This window comes from Rhipicephalus microplus, unplaced genomic scaffold (genome assembly GCF_043290135.1).
Source record: "Rhipicephalus microplus isolate Deutch F79 unplaced genomic scaffold, USDA_Rmic scaffold_65, whole genome shotgun sequence".
In the NCBI taxonomy this organism is placed as follows: Eukaryota; Metazoa; Arthropoda; class Arachnida; order Ixodida; family Ixodidae; genus Rhipicephalus; species Rhipicephalus microplus.
This window is the reverse complement of record NW_027464638.1, coordinates 1,540,221-1,563,317: the sequence shown is the minus strand read 5'-3', so window position 1 is coordinate 1,563,317 and position 23,097 is coordinate 1,540,221. Positions and strand designations below refer to the sequence as shown.

Below are 23,097 nucleotides of genomic sequence, written 5' to 3'. Positions count from 1 at the left end.
TCGCATCGCCTTACATACAAGACATCGTGACTTTAAACAAGGTCGGCATGAACTATTGGGGGGTGAGGTATTGATTTAAGAGTGGACAAGTGTGTCTTTGAGGTGGCGGGGTCGTCGGTAAACGACGCCTGGAGCGGATAGGAATGCGCGTTTCAGACATTCACTTTGTTCCAGAATGTTGTAATGTCGTTTAAGGATTTTGTTTACATTGAGAAAGTTTGTGCTGTTAGTCAAGCAGAGGTTTGTTCGTTGTGTGTCTTCTTGCGGTGGTCGCTTCATAAGTAAGTCATCACGCTTAGTTTTCTCGCTTTTTGAACAGCGTCATCAATTACATGTGGGGGGTATTTTTGTTTCTCGAGCATAGGTTTTAGCTTCTGTGAGCTCGTGTCAAAATCAGCATCTCTTGGGCAGATTCGCTTAAACCGGTGAGCCTGGCTGTATGGACTACTGTTTTTACAGTGGCGCGGGTGATCGCTTTGGTAATGGAGGTGTTGTTGTCGATCCATTGGTTTGCGATATAGAGTTGTAGAGAGCTTGTCCTCTTCTATCGTTATGGTGACATCAAGAAAATTTACGGTTACTTGCGAGTATGTGTGTATGAAGTGTATGTTCGGATGTACAGCATTGTAAGTGTCGATAAAGCTGAGAAGTTCGTCCTCGCTGTAGGTCCAAATAAGAAAGATGTCGTCTATGTATCTTCTGTATAACAGTGGTTTTAAGGAACTTTGTGCAAGAAATTCCGATTCTAGCTTTCCCATAAATATGTTGGCATAATTGGGTGCCATTTTGGTGCCCTTCGCGGTCCCGCTGATTTGTCGACAATACTCTTGGTTAAACTCTAATGAATTTAATTCGAGGACCATCCTCGTCAAAGTTGCGATGGCAGAGAAATCTGGGGTGTTAGATTGTCTATGGTTTGTGTACATGTTTTGTAATGCAGCTATGCCGTCATCGTGAGGAATATTTGTATACAATGAAGAGACATCAAGAGTAACCAAGTACGAGTTTTTCGGCACACACAGACCTGCAATGTCTCGAAGAAAATGTGTGGTGTCTTTTATATACGACGCGAGGGTGCATGGAATGTGGCTTATTAGTTTATCCACGTACCCTGATACGGGTTCAGTTATTGTACCGATGCCTGATATGATATGTCGACCTGGGTTACCGGGTTTATGAATTTTTGGGAGGATGTAGAAGCAACCTGGACGAGGGTATGCTGCTCGCATCAATTTGAGGTCAGTGTTGGTTATCTTTTTTGCACCCAACAGTTTCTTTAGTTCTGTTGAAACGATACGTTTGTATTCGTCTTTCGGATCACCTGGGAGACGTTCGTAAAATCTTGAGTCGTCTAGTTGGCGGTATGCTTCTTGTAAGTAGTTGGTTGTATTAAGGACTACAATTGCTCCTCTTTTGTCAGCGGGTTTTATTGTTATGTCTGTCCTATATGCCAGATTTCTCATACTCATTTTTTTCAGATTTCGTCAAGTTTTCTCGGTTTCCTTTCTGTCTGTGGTATTCGTGTATTATATCTTTCTGTACTGCGGTGATATAAAGGTCCAGGCACTTGTCTCGATTACTGTTCGGAGTCCAATCATTTGTTTTACGACGGTGAATTGTTTCATGGTTAGCAGGCCTGTCCAAGAAATATTCGCGCTACCTTAAGCTTCTAGCGAGCCTTCTAATATATATATATATATATATATATATATATATATATATATATATATATATATATATATATATATATATATATATATATATATATATATATATATATATATATATATATATATATATATATCCAGCAAGTGTGCTTGCAGGATACCCGCAAAGCCATAAATCATTGTAATCTTGGGAGGCATTCACTATGCCATTTTTCGTCATTCTTCGGAGAAGCGTGGTACCCTCTACACACTTGCAAAAAAAAATTTTTTTGAAAATGTTTTATGCTGTCCCTCACGACGACAAAGAATTATGCCTGAAGCTAAAGTAATGCTTTGTAGTATTCGACAACCCACTCGTGACGCAACTCCCATTGTGCGACGCCTGATTGTTCCTTTGCTGTTCTACACACATTAACGCGATTCCTTTCCAGACATAGAGCATTCCTAGGGTCACTTTTCTGCGGCGTTTTAAAAAGCGGCATGGCTCAGTGGTAGAACACTGGGTTGAAACGTAGAAAACCCTGGTTCGAGTCCCACATATTTTCTTTTTTATTTCGCGCGAGAGTGGTTGCACACACTGGCGGCGGCGGACATCTATGGCGGCGCATGCGACCCTTTGTTGTGATGTAGTGACAGCTTCCGTTGTAAAATGTACAAGTAGCGACAATTACGGCACCCCTCAGTGAAAAATGTGAGTGCCGGTGTTATTAGGTGATTTATTGAAGCGAGGAATTTCGGAGCGCCTCGCTCGTACGCAAAGTTACAACTTCTGTTCACTTAATTATTTCAGTTTTTTTTTTCAATGAATGTCAATTTCTGTATAACATCTTTGATGTTTTTATCGTCAACGTATACCTCATTTGCACTTTTTTCTCACATTTTGTTTTATTTTTGCCTATTTTCATTCTGTTTTGGCTGCGTAAGCATCCCAGCAATCGACTATGGATCGGCAAAAGAAGATAGTCGCGTGACTCGAGGTGCGTGTGCGAGGCAGAGTTGGCGCCAGGATTTTTTTTTTTTTTACTGGCAGTGGGGGCACTGACAAGGAGGGTGGGGGGGAGGGGGGGTCAGGGAGCCTTCTTGGAGCCACCCGTGGTGCCAGGTAATCTTTCTCCGTGTTTTTTCTTCTTTCCCTCCTTATTATTTTTTTTTTTCGTTCGGAGGCGAAGGTATCACAATAACGCAGACAACTACGGCAAACGGAGAACGTCCCGTGGCTAGCGGAATGTGATACAGGCTACTAAAATGACGGTCAACAAAGAACGACGCTCAACGCATCAACAGGCGCCTAAGAGCCGTTTTATTCACCCTACCCAGTTAAGAAAACTATATTAGTCTGGCATATAACGTATGTCAATTATTGCAATGTTCGTTTTGATGTCCTAGTAAATGACAGTTTCCAAAGCCTGCTCTCACTGCCAAGCAGTAACCAGAACCCAAGATAATGTTTTCTTCAGCGTACTACATGCAATGAATAGTTCCCCCTGCGTTTTCTTTCCTTAACGTCTGGATTTTGTGATCGCGTTTCGCCGGCTGTCCAGTGATAAGCGTCTTTAAAGAGAAAGAAGGTAAATGGACGATGACTTAGTCAGCGGTTATCGCAAGTGCGCTCACGCATGAGGCCAAGTTTTGATAAGGGCCCAGTTCCCGGTCAACACGAAGATGTCGGCGAACCAGCCTAAGCGAGCGCGACAGCAGAATTTCACAAAAGAGGAGCTCGCCATTTTCGTCGATGGTTACGAGGCGAACCATTAAAAGTCGAGGAGAAGGTCCCAGGCCAAACAGAGGGTCTGGGATAACATCACGGCAACATTATTCGCTGTCTCGGGGATCGTTCGAACGCCCGCCGAGGTTCGAAAGAAATGATGCGACGTCAAGAGCGCCACCAAGGCACGAGGTAAAACTCCTTTACGTAATTGTTCGCACACGTGCTGTAACATATGCACTCTTTTAGGGTCGTAAATATGGAAGCTTGAATTTGCATAAGCGCACGTAAACACGCAAATAATCAGTCCGCAATGACCGATATAAATTCTGGCAACATCCATACAGTGACTGCATATCAACTGCGGTAGCCCACCAGATATCACGTTTTGTGAACGAGTGCGTGATCGCTGGTATGGTTCTTAGTCCACGACAATCGCAAGCATGTACTTGAGCCGTATAACCATTTGAAGAGTTTCACGCTGAAACAAGATTACATGTAATGTCATAGTAACGATAATGGGATGATCTTTTATCGCCTGAGGATTTTTACCATGCACCTAAATACTTTTCAGTGGCCGCGCGTTTTTTTGTTGCGTGCCACAACACGGCTACCGGGGCCAGGCACTCAAAAAGAAAAAAAAAATGTGACACCAATGCTTATGAGCTACCTACATCAGCTGGGTATATGCAAAGTGGAAGAAGAGAAATGACTTCGCGTGTCATGCTTTCGCTGTACTTCAAGGCATTGGTGACGGTGAGACCTAACGCAATACATATTTAATATCTTTGTTTACTAAAGCGTGCAGTAGTTCTTGGTGCGTATCCGGGTGAGTTGCGTCCCCCAGTTTATAATCTTACAAGTATGACACAAAAAACTGCTGCAGATACAGGTACGCCATTCACTATCGACTCTCAAACAGCTGCTGCCAACGTTTCTAGACTAGGTGAGTTGCAAAACTCCCCGCGTCAGACTACACGGCACCGAGACAGCTTCCGGTTTGGTGGCGCTGGCGGCGCAACAAGCTTCCACTAGCAGACAAAAACGCGTAGCCGTCGTGGCAAGACGCCGTGGCGGCCGTTCTGAAAGAGCTTACCGGCAGTATATCATGGTGATTTGCTGTGCTGCCCCAGAAACTTTATACTGCGTAATATTTAGTGGTGAAAGGCAAATACAGTATAATTATGGTTTTCTGAACTGCCCACAACAAACAATGCTTGATATATATAGCATAACATACGAGTCTGTCGGTTGGTTGCTAGTTGGTGTACGTTCGCAATAAATTTTTAGACGCGAAAAACCCAATTACAATGTCTGGCATCCTCTTTTGTGGCTGTGTTTTTCGGGCTTGAAAATAAATTACAACAATGTGGCACAATCTTGTGGCTTTTGTCTAGTTATGTAGTCAGCTCTTTTTTTTTTTTCATGTCAGTCACATTCTTTAGCAATTTAGACCGTCAAAAAGCTACGCGTGCGGCCATTTTCTTGAGCATGTCTTCCCTCTGCTTCTTCTGGAGTTCCTCTAATGAAACCTGTTAACAAAGCTGCAGCCAAAGCTTCGAGCAGAGACCGCACTTTGGGGTATCGGTGAGCACTTCGCAGTAATTATTCACGAGTCTGCCTGCTGGCGCATTGGGACAACATGCCCCGCCGCGGTGGTCTAGTGGCTAAGGTACTCGGCTGCTGACCCGCAGGTCGCGGCATCAAATCCCGTCTGCAGCGGCTGCATTTCCAATGGAGGTGGAAACGCTGTAGGCCCGTGTGCTCAGATTTGGGTGCACGTTGAAGAACCCCAGGTGTTCAAAATTTTCGGAGCTTTCCACTACGGCGTCTCTCATAATCATATGGTGGTTTTGGGACGTTCAACCCCACTTATCAATCAATTGGGACAACATGAACACACTTGCAGCTTTTCTATGTCCTCCAGAAGTTCGGCCCATTGGGTGATGGTATCTGCATTACCAGGCGACTTGGCTAAGTGATGGTGACGGCTGCTAATGGTGACTGTCATGTCTTCTGGGACGACAACGCATTTCTCCACAAATAGCGCTCTTTTTTTTTTCTTTGAGCCCTAGAAACACCACAAGACGTCTTGTCTCGCCATTCTCAACAACTTTCCGCCAGCATGCAAAATAATGTTTTCTATGTCTTGAAGCGAAATGACGCCACTAGTTGACGGCATGTCGAGACCTATTTCACTGTATTCGAGCTCAGTGCTCGGAGATAGTCTATTCTTTTTCACCGATGATATTTCGGAAAATACCCCACTCCTATCGGGCAGCTTTCGCTTCTTTGTCGCGGGCCCCGCGACAAAGATAAGCGGGCAAATTCGTGAATATTCGTGGAACGCATCCTTCGACGAGGTCCCACTTTTCTCTTGCGATTTGTACCTTCTTACCATATGACGTGAGTGAAAGTCTTCAGGATGTCCTTCTCATGAAAGTACATATCACACACACACGAGATGCCGAGGCAGTTTCTTATCTCCACGAGGAATAGTGTGGTCCCATACATCTCGCTGCTGAGGTACACGTGGGCACAAAAGAAATGTCGTGGTGTATCTTATTTCCTGCAGCTACTCTTCAGCCGAGAACGCCACATCCGGGCATGATGAAAACACGCAACACATACAAAGCAGAACAGGGCGCTCTGAAGCACAAAAATTTTAACGCAGAAAGAAGCCTCCACAGATATCGACGCACTGCAACATGCACAGCGATGGAGGTTACAGGAGTGACACGAGCGAGCTAGGTGGTAGGTGTTCTGTGGCTAGGTGTTCTGTGAGCGAGCATGCAGTGAGTGAATCTGGATGCGACAGCAGCGCCATATTTGTCGCTGGCAGCGGCGGCGCCGCGCAACATCACTCAGTTTTGCAACTTACCTAGTCTAGAAACGTTGGCTGCTGCAGTTCGCCGCAGCCAGGCGACAACTGGTGGCGGTTTAGAAGACGTACCACCTCTGGACGAGTTTGGGACCCGCGTAACGAATGCGCTGGACCCGGAAGCGATTTCCGGAATCTCTGGCGGCTTGGATGTAGGTGCCCCGAGTGCAGGTATGAATGCGAACAGGTGTGCCTGTATATACACCTAGACAGCGCGCTTGCACGGCGGTCTCAGTAATGCGGAGATGAACGTATGTCGTTATAGCTAAAAATGGAAATAATAATGGTTCGTTTATACTTCAAACTTCTCGCAGCAGCTCGTGTTGAAAAATGTGTAAAAACAAGTCAAGAAATTTCTAATGTGCCCAAACTTTTAGGTAGTGGCAGCAAGAATCCAAGTATCTATTGTACGAGAAAATTTTGCAAAGAAATTACACATGCAAAGGAGCAGTAGATAAATTGCATACAAAAAATAGTGAAAAGAACACTGAAACAAGGTGCAACAACAGCGGGTGTATTCGTAAAAGAAAGCTAATCATGGGCGCCGCGTGGATTTTGCCTTCCAGGGTGGAAACATTAGTTGCATCGCAGTGGAGCTTAGAGGGAGGTGACATAGCAGTGATGCTGCTAGGGTGTGCTATAAGTACTGATGTGGCATGAGGGGGCATATGAGCGTTTTGCAGCACCGCTTTCCCCCCTTTAGACGCCCACGGAACCTATATGCAATATGAAGAGTACTAAATGTGCACTCCAACAAAAACATGGGAAAAAAAGCGACGAGAGAACGATTTTACAGCAATGCAGATGATCACTGACAAGAACGCAACAAGGGTAAAAACGGATATCAATCATGAACATTGGGTTCATGATGATGTTATGAACAGAACCACAAACCACTGCATAATTATGAGCCACGCTGCAGCAGAAAGATAGGTAAATTTCTATCACCCGCGAGTTGTTATTGTTAGTGGACGCCACACATTACACAGATATCAATAACCTTCCACCTTTATACGACCGTCGAGGACAGGATCAAGGCCAAGACTTTTGTGTCAGCAACCAAGCAATAAAATTCCTTATTCACAAAAGTAGCCAGAGAGATTACATAAAATTTAATTTCCTTCTTGTTGGTACGTAAGGCTGATGGACATTAATCTCACAGTTCCATATGGCTTGACCCTTGGAAAAAGCTATCATGCATATGTTAAACGCTCAGAAGCACTTAAACTTTTATTTTTGTGTTTTGGAAAAACAATAGAGCACATATACCTCTGGCAAGGGAAAGCAAGTCAACTGCGCAGGGTGCCTGAAAGCATTGTAATCCAGTACACTAGGTGAAGACACACTTGACACAAACTGATGACGAGTACAGGGGAAACAGACCTTGTTTAGCGAAACTATACAGTTATGAAGCATTTTTGTGTGCAACGCTTGTGTTTGCTCTTGCATGAAAACTAATTTCTCATACTGTGCTTGTGCATGAGTTGACCCTAATCTAATGATGTACTTATGTTCTCTTGTTAGATAAACAGCCAGACAATCCCTTCATTCCAGAGCTGTCAATACCAGGGTGAGAATAGCTGTTACAAGACTGTTTGAAATACCAAGTATTTTAAAAATGATGTCACATTTTTTCAGACCCAGCCACATGGCATATGAAGAACTCGGGGAAGGTTAGTGGCCCATTTGCGAATATTTGCTGGTTTCGCTTGTGAAAATATTTGTATGAGCACTGTAGGTAATTGTGTGTTTGTACCTAATAACTGAATATTGTGAGCAAAAAACACACACAATAAAGCGGCAGTGTATTGCAAGCATACTTCTCTTTGATTTTTTTTATTCAGTCATTCATGTGATAGAAGGCATAAATAATTGCACAGAAAATATAATACTAACAAAATGAGACACAACTATAGCAAAAGCAATGATAAACCTTAACAATAAAGAGATGTTTTTGCGTGTTCGTATGTCAACCACAGCCACATTATTAATTATTTGGCATAGTTGAATAACTTTAAGCGGGTAAGCAGTGAGGGTCCACATTTTATGCAATATCTATAGAACATTGTGAAAATTTATACAATATTACTCTGCGAGATAAAAAAAAATGCCTGTATGCACTGAACCATTTTTCAATCAAGTTAAAAATTTTTTCATCAACAGTAGAAGGTAGACTACTTTACGATTGGTGATGTGTGCATATATGAATGTTGGACGCTTCTCAACAAGTTGCACTGTTCAGTGTGCCTTACTTTTGGTTTAAATAAAGGGAAACACTAAGTGAACAGTTGCACCAATGAAATATCAAAGAACCCCACTGCAGGCCGCCTTCCACAATCACTTGTCAGGGCAGCAGCTTATCTTGTGACTGGCACACAGGTGCAGGTTGCAGCTTAAGGTCTATGTAAAGTAGGTATTGCTGATGGTCTGGTAAATTTATGCACATCATTGTCTCTTTCAGTCTTTCAAGAAGTAATGTTGCATCAAGGGAAATAGCTTTACAAAAATAATGGTGCACAATAAATGTAATACTAACCAAAGCAATCGAAATGGCCAATGAATATACTTAACCTAGGTAAATATTTTTAAATATTAAAAATACCGCATATGCAGCAGGGAGAGGTGCACAACTTTCATGAAGATTATTTCACACACCCCCGTTGGAGCTGTCCACACAAAAGAAAATGCACTTTTCCAAACATCCGTCCTGCAACATTCCCTATGTAATGATCTTACGTTTCATTGTTTGTCATTGCTGAAAACTAGGACTACAAATGATGTCCCCCCTCCCCCAAGCAGCAGCCTAATGAAAATTAAATATACGAGATTTAAACAACTCGTTCTTTACTGAATGTTGATTCCATTGCATTTTATACTGCAGGCACTTGTGACGCCGTCAGAAATGTTCCGTCTAGTGCCGGGTAAGCCTCAAATAATTTAAAATGTGGTACTCTGCATATCAAGTTTTTTTTCTGCATCTGTACAGGTCAAGCAAGCAAGACGGGGACAGTGCAATTGGTAAGCACACAGAACCATGTATTTTTATTTCCTTTTTAAAACACACAAAGTACAGCAACCAAAAGTTCCTAGAAAAGTTGCTTATTCAGATTGACAACATATGTGACCCTACCCGTATCTGTTTACACATACAATAATAAAAAGTAGTAGAAAACATATGTACCGGTGCATGCAGTCTTGAGCAAAGTTTGAAGAATTGTTGTCTTTTCTATCCTTAAGGCATGTACATGCTTGTTGCAATCAAGCCATCTGCATGAAGTGCCCATACTTCACTATTCCGTGAAAGCAGTCTACACTACAGTCTGTTTGTAAAACAATGCAACAAAGATCCCAGTTCATATTGCCTGCCTTTAAAAGCAAAAACAATGCTCATACATGGATGGCACTAGGCTGTCAAAAGTAGTTCAAAATCACAATCACTTATAATACCATGCAAATCTAAGCCCGATGCTCGTGCAAGAATGTGAAACCCAGACATATGGAGAACGCAAGCATTCCTTTTAGCAGTGGACTGTCTGTTCGTTGTATGAGCAGATAAGCTAACACAAATCTTTTGCTTTTACAGTTTGCACACTTTTGTTTGCAACTTCAAACAGTAAAACGAATCATCCAGTCATCATGCACATAATTTATGCATACAGTTAAAGTAACTTTTGGGCATCAAGAAAGATACTGAAGAAATTTAACATCTGCAGGGATGCTAAATCTGGCATTGCTGCAGTGGTCTAGTGGCTAAGGTACTCATCTGCTGACCCGCAAGTCGCGTGATCGAATCCCGGCTGCAGCAGCTACATTTTTGATAGAAGTGAAAATGCTGTAGGCCCGAGTATGAAGATTGGGCGCACGTTTAGAACCCGAAGTGGTAGAAATTTCCGGAGCCCTCCACTACGGCATTTCTCATAATCATATCGTGGTTTTGGGACATTAAACCCCACATATCAATCAGGAATGCAAATCTGAGAAAAAAGCCGATTTTGTAAATTTTAGAGCAACTGAAAGAAGGTGAAAGCAGCAGTTCACCTAATGAAAAGACACAGAAGTACATCAGCAGTATTTGCAAATACTCTTGGATACTTGGAATGAATGCAGCACGCAGTCTAAGCTTGTGCACTTTGGCCTGGCAAACTCTAAAATGGGGCTGCTCCAGATGGAAGTCCAGTGAACGAAGAACACAGACAACCGTACTGTTGACTGCATTCTTTATATGCACTGCAATAATTTCAAAAAATCACCGTTTTTCACTAGTTAAGGCATAGTACTTTGATGACCTGTTGATATAGAAAAGTGCAGAAAACCTTAAACATAAATGTATAATGCTTCCAAGCAATAAATTACATTACCTTGAGAGGAAAAAACGATACCCTCTGCAATGATACATCCGCAAACACATTCTTGGAAAATCCATTGTGTGGAGGGCCACAAAGACTGTCATGCATAATTGTTAGGACACAACACCGTCTATTATGCATGATCATTGTGTTAAAAAGAAATAAGGAATGTTCACGTTTCACTAGGAAGATTTCACTAGGCAGATTCAACTGCAGTAGATGCCATTTGAACCATATTTGGTACTCCTAAAGGTATCAACCATGCATTTAGTGACCGCCAAATGGCATATGACCTTTGTGCAACATTAGGTACAAGTCATGTTATGTCACTTTAAAATGTACGTGAGCCACAGCAACACAGCAGCAGCACTCTACAGCGGCGGCAGGAACCACGCAGCTATACAAGTGAGAAACTATTTACATAGTGAGGAGGTTTAGTGGGGTGAACAGTACATGAAAATACATAGTTTCTACATCGAGGTCCATTTTAAGAGAAGACTGCCAGGCAGTGCCATAACATTACATAGGAGATAAAGCATATAAATGTGCACATAAGGTAGAGTAAGATTCTTATTCCACTCTTGTACCCAGTCCAGAGTTTACACAAGGTAATTTTTGCTGTGCTTCTGTTTTCCTTGGCAACCAAGTAAAAAAAACAAAAAAATGACACTCTGCTGGCTTAGAAGTTACTGGGTTGCAGCACCGAGCGTGAAAGTTTTGATTGCTGACCACAACAACTACTCTGGGGCACTAAACACAAGGCTACTCGGGAACATTGCTTTCAGAATGCAATTAACAATACACATTTCCATCTTCAAGGAAAAGGATCTACAGCAGGGCATACTGCACAAAGCTTGAAGTGCATATACACCAATAGTGAGCATACAAATATAAGTCCTCCAGGTATTTCAATGTACGTATCAATCTGAGTACACTGAACAACCCGGCCTGATCACTAATAGCCGTTGTTAATCTGTAAACTTTGTCCCCCTCGGAAAATCGGTGGCTAGAGTAGGTGGCTGCTTATCCCAAGGTCGCGGGTGCGATCCCAGCCGCGGCAGTCTCATTTCAATGGAGGCAAAATGGTAGAGGTCTGTGTACTGTGCTATGTCCGTGCACGTTGAAAACATGAGATGATCCTCCATTAGGGTGTCTCAGGTGATCACATGGTTGTTTTGGGACGTAAAATCCCACATATTTATCTGTCAATTTTGCTGGAGCCACAAAGCACATGGCGATGAAGTGCCAGATGTAGTGCCATTACTGGAACATGGAAAAAGTACAAATAGTAATTAGGGCAGTTGCATGTATGAAAGTGCACAGGTGATACAATTAAGTGATAACAACTTTTTCTCTTCTATTTCCAGAAGAACAAGAACTCTTCGAGCACATACTCGAAAAAAAAAAAATTCTCAGAGCTCAAAAGCGCACTGCAAGGGCTCTGAAAAAAATTCTGAAAAAAGTCTATCTATCTATCTATCTATCTCAAGAAGGAGCATGAAAAAGGAACTCATTTCCATAAAGAAACACATTCAACAAATATAAAAATGACAAGAAATCTGTGAAAGTGAGGTGATAACTCTTCATGCGGCAAAGCAGCAATCTCATTTAGAGTGTACAACAATTGAGTGCTAGAAGCAAGTTGCAAGCATAGAAGAAATTTTTTTTTATTTCCAATTAGTCATTGATGCAGCTCAGCTAAAACATAAGTTCAGAACCATGCTTTTCGTAGAATTTATGGTGAGAGAAGGTAGATAGACCACACATGCAAAATAATAAAATGCTGCCTTATGAACAATGGGGAAGTTTGCCAAATATAAGTGATTATGCACCAGCTATCATCAGAGCCTCATTTCTCACAGCAGCTGCACATATGCTCTGAAGTTACTCAATGCTAGATCACCTACTTGCCACTAGTAGCTGAGAAAACATTTTTATGTACACTTCAGCACACCCTGGCATTTGAGTGCCAATTCAAAGATACTGAAAACTAGAGAAATTCTGAGTGCATGAAAAGGAGCATTCGTTATACCCACAGCTTTTTTGCACAGTGAAACTACATTGTCCTGAGTAGTGTGGCAGGGTCAATGATATGCGATGCTTCGAATCATTCCCCTTGTGCACAACACTAAGCAAACGAAAAGTGCAACTTTATAGCTAAATTGGCAAGTGCATATCTTGCTTCGACCTAACAATACATGTGCTATGATAAAAGCTCACTTTGGTGAAGTAGGAGGTGAAGCTTTTCACAACAATGTCCTGAAAAAGTTTCCGAACTACCGCTTGGCTCAATCCTTGTGAGATTGATTCAAGGAAATGTAACAAGAAGTTAGAGATGTTAAATATTTTACAGCGCAACTGCCCACACTATGGAATCTCCATGCACAAGCTGAGGCAGACCATGATGTTCGTTGTGGTCTGTATTTATGGTTATATTTACACATGTGCTTGCACTCACTGGTCTGCTTAAGGCGTGTTTGCACTAGAGTGACCCAACGCTGACACGACCCCGACGCAGACGATCGGCTGAGTTACCCGCCGACAATCGCACCTGACAATCTGGTCACACTAAGCCGAAAACAACGACGCTTCGAAAGACAGCCCGTTGTCGTCGTGTAACATGATGGCAGACCGAAAACACCAGCAGCGTATTAGCAGACTTGTCGCCCGCAGATTGTCAGAAGATCGATTGTCGAGCAAAAACTTGCCTTTGTCGTCCAATCTAAGAACTAAGAGAGAGATCTTAGGGGGAGGTAGAAGGCCTCGCACACTACTTAAAGGTGTTCTCCAACAGTATTGAACAAGCTATTTTTTATTTGTGGTTTGCAGAGACCGACAGGTGGAAATAATTTTATCATAGGTCTAAGTGCCAATATCAGTTGATTTAGTATTTTAATTACGCAACAGACTACACATCGCTGCCGATCTTATCGCCACATAGCAGCGCTCGCCTGAACTTTGCGGGTGGAAATGACACTAGAAGTTTGCCGCTATATGATTGTATAAATGTAACGCTACAAGCGATCGTGGTGTAGGATCAAACTGAGATTACTAATCTGTTTCATTTTTCTTCTCTGTGCTTCTTCATCAAACCCTGAACAGACGCAACCACAATAAAAAAGATCCCGGTGACTACAAAGCATGACACAGATTCTGGCTGCCATTTCGGCACTCAATTTTTAGCTTGTTGCGGGTCAGATTTCCAGACGAAACACCTCTTTCTTTTCTCTTCTTGCTTTCTGGAGTATACGAGCTGTCTGTTTCTGCACATGCACTGTAGAAGAGGTGCAGTGCACCATTGTTTCTTGGACGGCTCATCTAACAGCACGCAAAGGCTCTACAGTACTTCACTGTCCTGGTTCCACAAGTGCCTTTCTCAGAATAAGAGAAAGTGACTTGGGATGTTGTAAAAAACAGCAGAAAATGCCTCGCTTCGACACAGTAGCCCTCACTCACGCTCTGGCAAGCCATGCGTCAGGCAAGACATCTACTATGGTAGCAAGAAGGTCAACATTACTTTGAAAAAGAAAAAAAAAAACAAGCAATGGTGGGGTGCGAGGTTCCCCTGAGTAGGCGCTTCCAGCTTATTTAGTCGGGGTAGCCATTTGAAGACACGGGCAAGTGAAATGGGGTCAAGTGACCCTGTGAAAATCGAGGGTCCACACTCTGGTTTTTGTATTTTGAATTTTCTAAATAACTTGCTGCATTAGTGTGTACTTCAGTGTACACAACACACGTATAAAACATAGGGGGTTGAATAGTGTTGGAGGGCTCCTTTATTGGTCATCCTGTGCACTCTACAAAAGTCATTCCTTCGCTTTGTCTTTGTCTGTCCCGACCCCCCGGCCCCTCACCCCAAAAGGGACAATGGCAACACCCGGAGGATGGCTGAGAATGAGAAGCAGGCACAAGCTTTTTGTGCAAATTTAGTAGGTGTCACTGCGTGTGCCCCCCCCCCAGTGTGACTCGAGAATTGGCCAACTAAAGGCTGTGGGCATGACAAGGCGCGAACGGAGCCTCCCTGAGACCATAGGCAGACTGTTTGTGTCGTTGCAGTGTACATCGGACAAGGACTAGACTAAAAATGCTCCCAAAGACAATCAGCTGACCGAAATAAGTGTCGAGTTGCTCTATTGTAGACACGCCTCTACACATACAACTTATACTATTACGGTGTCCACACTTACACCTGAATTTCCAGGGACAATTTACTGCTCCAAGTATGAATGTTTTGAAAAATAATAGCAGTGCAGAAAATAAATGTTCCATGTCTTGCTCGCCCCATATTTAAAGAAGGAAATCATTTTAGACACCACAGCAAGGATTGTTTTTTGTCATTTGCAGAGCAAGGCAGCAAGGATCTTTAAGCATTATAATTGCAAATAATGATACATGAAATGACATTTGCTAAACGAGAATGCTGCATGAATGTTCAGCTTGCAGCCAACCAGTGTTTTAGACTTGACCGTTGAATAAAATACACACAGCCTAGCGAAACTTTTTCTCTTGTTACCCACACTGGTGCACTCATATGAACCTTATAATTTGTGTACAAAATTTTACTTGCGTATTGCTTCACAGAGCAGGTTGGTATAAGGAGAGCTTTGTGACAGACCATACAACTGTTTGCAAAAGACTGCTAGCTACAAAATTTGTACAGGTATGGATGGCTGAAGACTTCCAAGCGTCTGTTTCATTACTGGAACATGTAAAATATGGCAGGAAGGAGACGATAGAATCTTTCAATGAAAAAATGCATAAATGAGGTTTCTGTCAAACCTACTATTTCACAATTTCACTCCTCTTCCTCAAGAATAGAACAGAACTTCGAGGAAGACAAGTTTGTAGGTCGGCTCGACACAATTCCTGTTGACAGATTTTTTACAAAACTGCAACACGTTTCTTGTGAAGCAAAACCTTGCACATCGTCTTCTAACTAGTGTCTTAATATCAGGCTTTAAGTTGATCCAGAAGCTTCGTACCAAGAAAAACGAGCATGTTTTCTGTGCATACTTTAATGATGCATTTACTTATGCAACCTTCACAGACTATGTTATGGCAGTAATTCTCAGCATGGATTAAGCACACTGACACCATTTTGCTTAGCCTAATAAACATTACAAAGATTTCCCCACTAGAAAAGCTCTCAAGCTGCAAAATTTTAGCAAAGCTAAGAAATTGTGAAGCTCACAGTGGTGTGCCTGAGTTTGGTGAAAAATCGCAATGCTTCAAACAGGAAACAGTATATAAAAAATAATCTGCTCATAGGAACATGTTTCCATGAAAATAGGAAACTGTCACATATGGTAATTTTGCCTTTTTATAAATCTGATATAAAATAATATTAATCTAATGATAATAACATTTAAGGTTTTAGATCTCACCACAGATATATAAACATGCAATACACCATAGTGCATTGCTCAGGATAAATCGACCATCCAGCACTCATTTAAGATGCATCAACATCCCACTGTACACGGTCCTTTACTATGTGGCTCTCAATGCAGTGTGACTACCAGGACAGGGAAAATGTGTGAAGTTCCCTTCCCCTTGGAGCAACATTGACGTACTGACAAGGCTAAAGAAACTTGTATAAAAAAGCAATGATACATGGGACCCCTGTTCCTGTGCTACGCGTTTTAGCAAGCATACTCTCGTTCGAATTTTCTATGCATGTGCAGCACAACCATTGTTCTCCAAACCCTCACTAATATTTTATGGTACTATTACCCGCAGCATATGTTTTTACGAGTAGAGGTATGTAGAAACTTCTAAACATTTACACAGAGGAACTGGCAAACCATGTCCAGTGGTTTGAGCAAGCTTGATGTTTTCTGAAAGAACCAAGTTGTGAAGTAGGAGCTGACCCCGCTAACAGTGAACTTTTCATTATGAGGAATGAAATATCTACTTCTGCACATCTTTGAAGCTTGAGCAAGATCACTTTCTCGACCAGCACGGCAGTTGGCAATTGCTAGAGCAGCTGTTGTCTCAATATTTCGTCTCACCAAGCAGTTGTTCTGTAAAACATGTTAATAAAGCTACTACACTGTTTATTAGAAAGGCAAGAATATATAAACAGGCAATCAAAAAACAACGCATGCATGTGCAGGCAAAAAAGTACACCCGTGGCACATCGAGAACACAAGGTAAAAGAAGAAAGATTACCTCGAATTAAGAGTTTGCTTTTCTAGATTATGTTCCGAGGTAATCTTCCGACGTCTCCCGTCGAAATGGCAGCTGCATATACAGTTGTTATATAAAAGCGCATCTACTTTCATACTTGTATACTCTATATATATATATATATATATATATATATATATATATATATATATATATATATATATATATATATATATATATATATATATATATATATATATATATATATAGAAAGAAAGGCTTGCAAGCACAGCGAAGGACAACAGGAACCGTAAAGTTTCAACAGCTAAAGCTTGCCATTCCTGTTCATATTAAATTAAACTGGAGCAATCACTACATAAACATTGTCCTTGTCTGGTATACTTGATAACGAGAGTATCATATACACCCTTTTGTGAGAATACTGCAAACAGCTACTATTAAAACATTTAAAAAAAGTTCAGAAGGTGAGCACACGAAATACTTTCCTGTTTTTCGCAAGTATATCTTTCAAAAGAAATTACCTAGTAACCAGCCGTCAGGCAATTCCCGTCTCTGAAAGCACCTTCGAAGGTCACAGTCGGCCCAGATAAGGCTGTCGTGGGTGCTGCCAGGCCACCTCGATGTCAGCTGGGTAATGGCACCCTCAGCATCGCAGATCGCTTGTACATTGATTGTGTACAGGCCTTTTCGGTTCATGTGCAAGTGTTCCTATTTCTTAGGAGGCTTGATTTGCACATGAGTGCCATGAATGCATCCCAGGACTTTGAGCAGCCCGGCTATCTGCGAAAAGGCTGAAAAGAACATGAATAAACAGCAATTGAAAGTGCTTGCAAGACATTTGAGCACCTTCAAACACTGTGAAATACCCCACAAGCTCTGCATGTCGGTATATTTTGTAAAGAAGTGAGCTGAGACATCTCACAAATGATTAAATTCTCAAGATGGCGAGCAAGGCAGTGTGTGATAATGAAATAAAAATTTTGCTGCATAACCTTGTATTCTAGTGATATATTGGTGCTGTCACCGGAATAACGTTGCATGCAACTAATGACCTGAAATCAAGATAATTTGCAGAAACAACTTCATGAGTCCAGGAATGTTAACTACCTAAATTACTTTCCCCAAGACTGTGACACTTCTTGGTGAACAGAAAGGTTCCAATTAAACTGGGAAAATTGTGCTTACGACAAACAACAAAAAATTGCTCAACAATGTAAGCTGTAGAAACTTCTTCCTCGTGTAGCAGGATATTCTGCAAATTATTACTGGTACCAAGATGCGTGGTAGCCTAGTAGTAGCTTTCAAGAGATTTGCACTGGTTAACATTAAATCTGCCACATTAACAAAACACTGTAGTCGTTATGACACTACACGTCATGCAACAACATTAGTTGACAAAGTTCAACTCACCGATGGCCGTAGCATTAGCAGCCCTCAGTGTCGCCGGGAAGCGTATGTGCTCCGCAGCCAGAAAGCACAGGGCGTCTGTTACTTGTGCCACAATGCGCGATACACTCGATTGGCTCACGCCAACCGTGTCCCCTACTGTAGACTGAAAACTGCCGCTTGCGTAAAAGCGCAAAGCGAGCAGCACTTCACGTCCACCGGTAAGGCACGAGACCGCGCCGTAGGCCGCTGCAGTCGAGGCTCTAGTGTCGTACAAAGGGTCCGAATATGTTCCCTCCGGAACCTGTAGTAACGCAGGTGCTGGTCTGGAACATCGCCCAAGGCTAGGCGCCGGTGGAAGGTGCGCTCTCTCCGGAGGGAAGGTTGTCGCTGACGAGCAATGGCTGCCAGGAGGTACTCCATGGTTCGGATAGCATAAGTCAAGGGTAATAGCAGCCGATGCACCCATTATTATAGCAGAACTCATAGGTTTGAGACTTCCGGTTCCGTCCATCGCGATGCTGGGACTACCATAGCAACCAGAGAAGCAAAGAGTTGGCACAAAAAGCTACGTCAAATCCTTGTGGTTCACATAAAGCATCTCGGCAACTTTGTAGCAAGATAAACCTGCAATCGCTAGTCTGAAGACACGCAGCCGTAAACACAGTTGAGCTATTTACCTGTTGTCACACAACCACAGCCTCCACACAAGCCTTGGATGTGTTAGTACAGAACCAGCGTTCTGGTGAGCTTCGCTACTCTATCGAAAAAAGCGCTTTCTTTGAGTACGAGTAAAAAAATAATAGAAGCGCAATGCTGAAGCCGGAATCAAATAAACAACGTCGCTTAAGAGTTACAGCCACTTTTCATGATCAGTCCAGGAACTTGCCCAAGCGATTCCAATGCCAGATATCACACTGCACCTGAACAAAGTACTCCGGAAGGCGATGCGACAAAATATGCTCTTATGTGTGTGGGGGAAGATATGATGAACCGGACAGGAATGCCTGATGAAAGAAGTGTTTTGCAACGTCATAAAGTGGCCTGATGTCGAGAGTAGCACTTGTCAACCAATCACAAGCTGCGCCTCATGACCAAGCTGTCGTCTGCTTCAATGGGAGCATACAGGGGGGGTTTCGGCTGTTTCACCGTCGCTGCGAAATGATTTCCAGGGCAAGTGGTCTCCGATTCGCACAAAACACATACCAGTGTCTGGCACCACATTTTACAGATATTCTTACGCCGAGTTAAGTGATTTTTAATTGCCTAAAGGACGAGTTCAGCCAAGGTTTGCTCGAGAATTGTGAGGCTTTGTACATTCCCGGTGTCATTCGAAATTACTAAGGTGGTTTTATCCTGACTGCTTATCATACTAACGCATCCAACTTCCATTTTCAAAGATTGAAGATGGAAAAGCTTCATTTGTTTGCAGTTTTATGCGTAATCACGAACACCCCTAATACGCTTTCATTTGCAATGTACCCACCCCTTGCAGATCGTCCAAAAGTGCATCAACAGCTGTATTTCACAAATCGTGTTCATTGGACAGTTATATCCAATCGAAGTACCGTATTTACTCGCATAATAGGTGCACTTTTTTTTCAGAAAATCCAGCTCGAAGTTAGGGGTGCGCCAATTACGCGGGGTAAAATTTTCGAAAATTTTTTCAACTCGGTTCTCGCGCTTTAAATCTGCACACTTGACAAGTAAAAGGCGACTTTATCGTTTACCAATTAATTCAGCATAAAACAAACATACCTACGTACCTTTTAATGAACAAGCGAGAGCCGTCAACTGCACACACACACGTAAAATTTATTTAAACAAAAGTCGTAGCTGTTCCTCCTTTTCCCTATTCGGAGTCCGAGTCGGAGATCACACATTCATCCTCGCCGAGCGGGGATTCGTTTTCGGTGTCCGAATCATCCGCACCCCACAACATGTCATCCTCACTCGCATCCAGTGCGTTCGAGATACCCGTCTTCTTGAACCTTTTTCTGACAACTTCGTCGGAGATCGCCTGCCACGCTTCCACGATCCAAGCGCACAGCATTTCCACAGGCGGCCTCTTAATCTTACCACCTGGAGTCAGCTGATGTTGTCCTCCAGCCATCCAGGTGGTGTACAGCCTTCGAACATTGTCCTTGAAAGGTTTATTCAAGGACACGTCCAAAGGCTGCAGTATCCATGTGAGGCCGCCCGGAATCACTGCCAGATCTGTGCACAGCTCCTTTAGCTCATCTCGTATGCGGTCTACTAGGTGCCCACGAAAACTGTCCAGGACAAGCATGGACGGCAACAACAGACCACCCGGCCGCCGACCCCAGACTGTTTTCACCCAATCCACCATGAGTTCCGCGCTCATCCAGCCTTTTTCCTGGACTCTGACGTAGATGCCTTGAGGGAATTTTGCCTTTGGGAGCGTCTTACGTTTAAAAATAACGTAAGGCGGTAGCTTACGCCTATCCGCTGTCACCACCAGCATTACGGTGCATCGTTGTTTATCAGCGCCAGACGTTCTGACGATGACGCTCCGTGCACCTTTCTCCTCCACTGTCCTGTTCCACGGCATATCAAAGCAAAGGGGGGTCTGATCAGCGTTGCCGATCTGGGACAAAATGAAGTCTTTCTGCTGTCGGAGCTTTATAACAAAACTGTGGAAGTCCACCACTTTGTCCTCATATGCTGCGGGCAAGCGCTGGCACAAGGTGGTCCGCCTTCGCAGTGCGAGGCCATGGCGCCGCATGAAATGAGTTGTCCATCCGGAGCTGGCTTTGAACTATTTTGCTTCGATGCCCTGCGTTCGGGCTATTCTGCCACCTCAGTCTGCACAATATCCAACGACACAGCACAGCCGTCTTGTCGTAGCTCCCGTATATGCCGGACCAGTTGCTCTTCGACGTTCGGATACCTGCCGGTCTTGGCACCGCGGAAAGCCCGTCGTGTCTTTTTCGCCGCCTTAAGTTTTTCTTCTTGGTCCCTCCAGTACCGAATACTTGTTTCTCCAACGCCGAAATGCCTGCTTGCAGCCCGGTTGCCGTGCTCCAGCGCGTACTGCACTGCCTTCAGTTTAAACCCAGCTGTGTAGCTCGCGTACTTCCCCATGGTGGAACCAAAGTTCAATACACGACCACAACATACGCACACCGCTTGCGAAATGGCATTTCTTTCTTTTTCTCTGATGGTGGTGATGGCGATCGAGCCCCCGGCGTTGTACATGTGACCTCCAAAAAGCGCGGCGATTTGGGGGGTATCAGTAATTGATGGAAAAGCCGTTTTTTTTTTCGCTCATGGACGCTTTTTTTTTTTTTTCAAGTTTTATTTCGACAAACACGTTGGTTAGGTCATTGCACTTCGAATTTTTTTTATTTGCTCGTCGATTTGCCTTCTTTTTTTCTTCAGGGTACGGGGACCGCGTTCCAACTGTACCGCTGGGGGGTAGAATCGTTTCTGATCACGACCAAGTTCGGGGTGCGCCTATTATGCGCGGAATTAAAAACAATCGAATTTTCCGCGACCAAACTAGGGGTGCGCCTATTATGCGAGTGCGCCTATTATGCGAGTAAATACGGTATATGAGAGTGCAACCACAGAATAGGCTTTATGAATGGCTAACTAAAAAAGTCCCTCTCACTCCAATATCCAGTAGCATCAAGGTGGTGTGCTCTTCTTTACCTCTTTGGTGGTAATCACGATCGATCGGGCAGACATCACAAGTTGTATATTTTATTGGAAGATGTGGAATTCACCAGAACAGCATAACAAAACATTTTGACAATATACCGCGCTGCTTTCGAGTTTTCATCGGACCACATGTCTTTGCATGTATCATTTTACGCTCCTGACGCCCAGTAGAATTCGTTAATTACTGTGGTGCCAACCTCACTGGATTATTTTGATTGTCAATACTGTCCATTGCATCCGAGGGAAACAACAAATGAACTCAAAGCACCGGAATAAACCAAAATGCACCAGCAATCATCAGGCAGCCTTACATGGCTATCAATAAACTCAAAATACCATGGTACCCATGTATCCTGCCGCGGCTGCAATTTCTAAGCAGCCACATTGTTCGTAAAAGTGGTCTGGACCACTCTTATGATTTTCTCATAGCCAGGCTGTTCTTACACAAAATTTTGCTTCGTGAATCAACTTACGAGCACTTTTCGGTGACGTAAGCAAATATAGCAACTGCATCACCATTGCTGACATGTTCCCGGGCAGTCGTAGCGCGCTTTGTTGCAGCGGCCGATGTGACAATGATGGCCTCTTACGACGTTTTTTTTTTTTTTTCGTTTCGTGAATAGACTTACGCAACAAAATTTCTCTTGTGCAAACATTTTTTCGTAAGTGAGTTTTGTGAATCCAGCCCCAGCTGCCTTCCATATGTGCTTAAAAACACCGAACGAAAGCGGCATGCTTAATATGCATCTCATGTAGCTGCCTCTATATGGGTCCTGCAAATCAATGCAGGCTGGAAGAAATCAATGCAGATCTTCATTTATTCAATACTCGCGGAATAAAGAGAAGCTGTATGTTTTTTGCTCTTCTATGAATGTTTTTAAGCCTGATGCAAGCCTATGAACAATTTACATTATGGAATTTTTCTTGGAAACACAGATGAGTAGAAGTTGAACTCAGGCCGAATCGTAACTATGTTTGTTCACAACTTTTTAAAGTGTTTGAAAAGTTCAAACACTCGCACACACGCACAAACACAGAGCACCCGCGATTGCTTTTTAGAGAAGAAATCGTAACTATACGTCACAAAGCACGGGGGGGGGGGGGGGGGGGGGGCTCAGTGCTAAATATAGTGGTAGGCATTTATAACAGTTCAATAGCTGTAACGCCACAGATGCTTCTATTCACCATCTCGAAATCCATTTTATAAACCTCGATCCATGCTATGCCCCGGGCCTTCCTGCTACGTATGCAACGTGAGTTCTTCTTCTTAATTGTGAC

General features: G+C 43.1%; 2 protein-coding genes across 3 annotated transcripts in view; one reads left to right on the top strand and one right to left on the bottom strand.

The window, feature by feature from the left end:
* LOC119161362 (glycosyltransferase 25 family member) overlaps positions 1-23,097 on the bottom strand; it is a 230,211-nt gene that overhangs the window by 58,563 nt on the left and 148,551 nt on the right. The window lies entirely within an intron of this gene.
* LOC119162371 (uncharacterized) lies at positions 1,952-13,310 on the top strand. Its single transcript, XM_075885034.1, has 6 exons — positions 1,952-3,564; positions 7,778-7,823; positions 7,892-7,926; positions 9,135-9,174; positions 9,240-9,271; positions 11,967-13,310. Exons 1-6 carry the CDS (start codon positions 3,400-3,402, stop codon positions 12,042-12,044), a joined length of 396 nt encoding a protein of 131 aa, XP_075741149.1. The 5' UTR covers positions 1,952-3,399; the 3' UTR covers positions 12,045-13,310.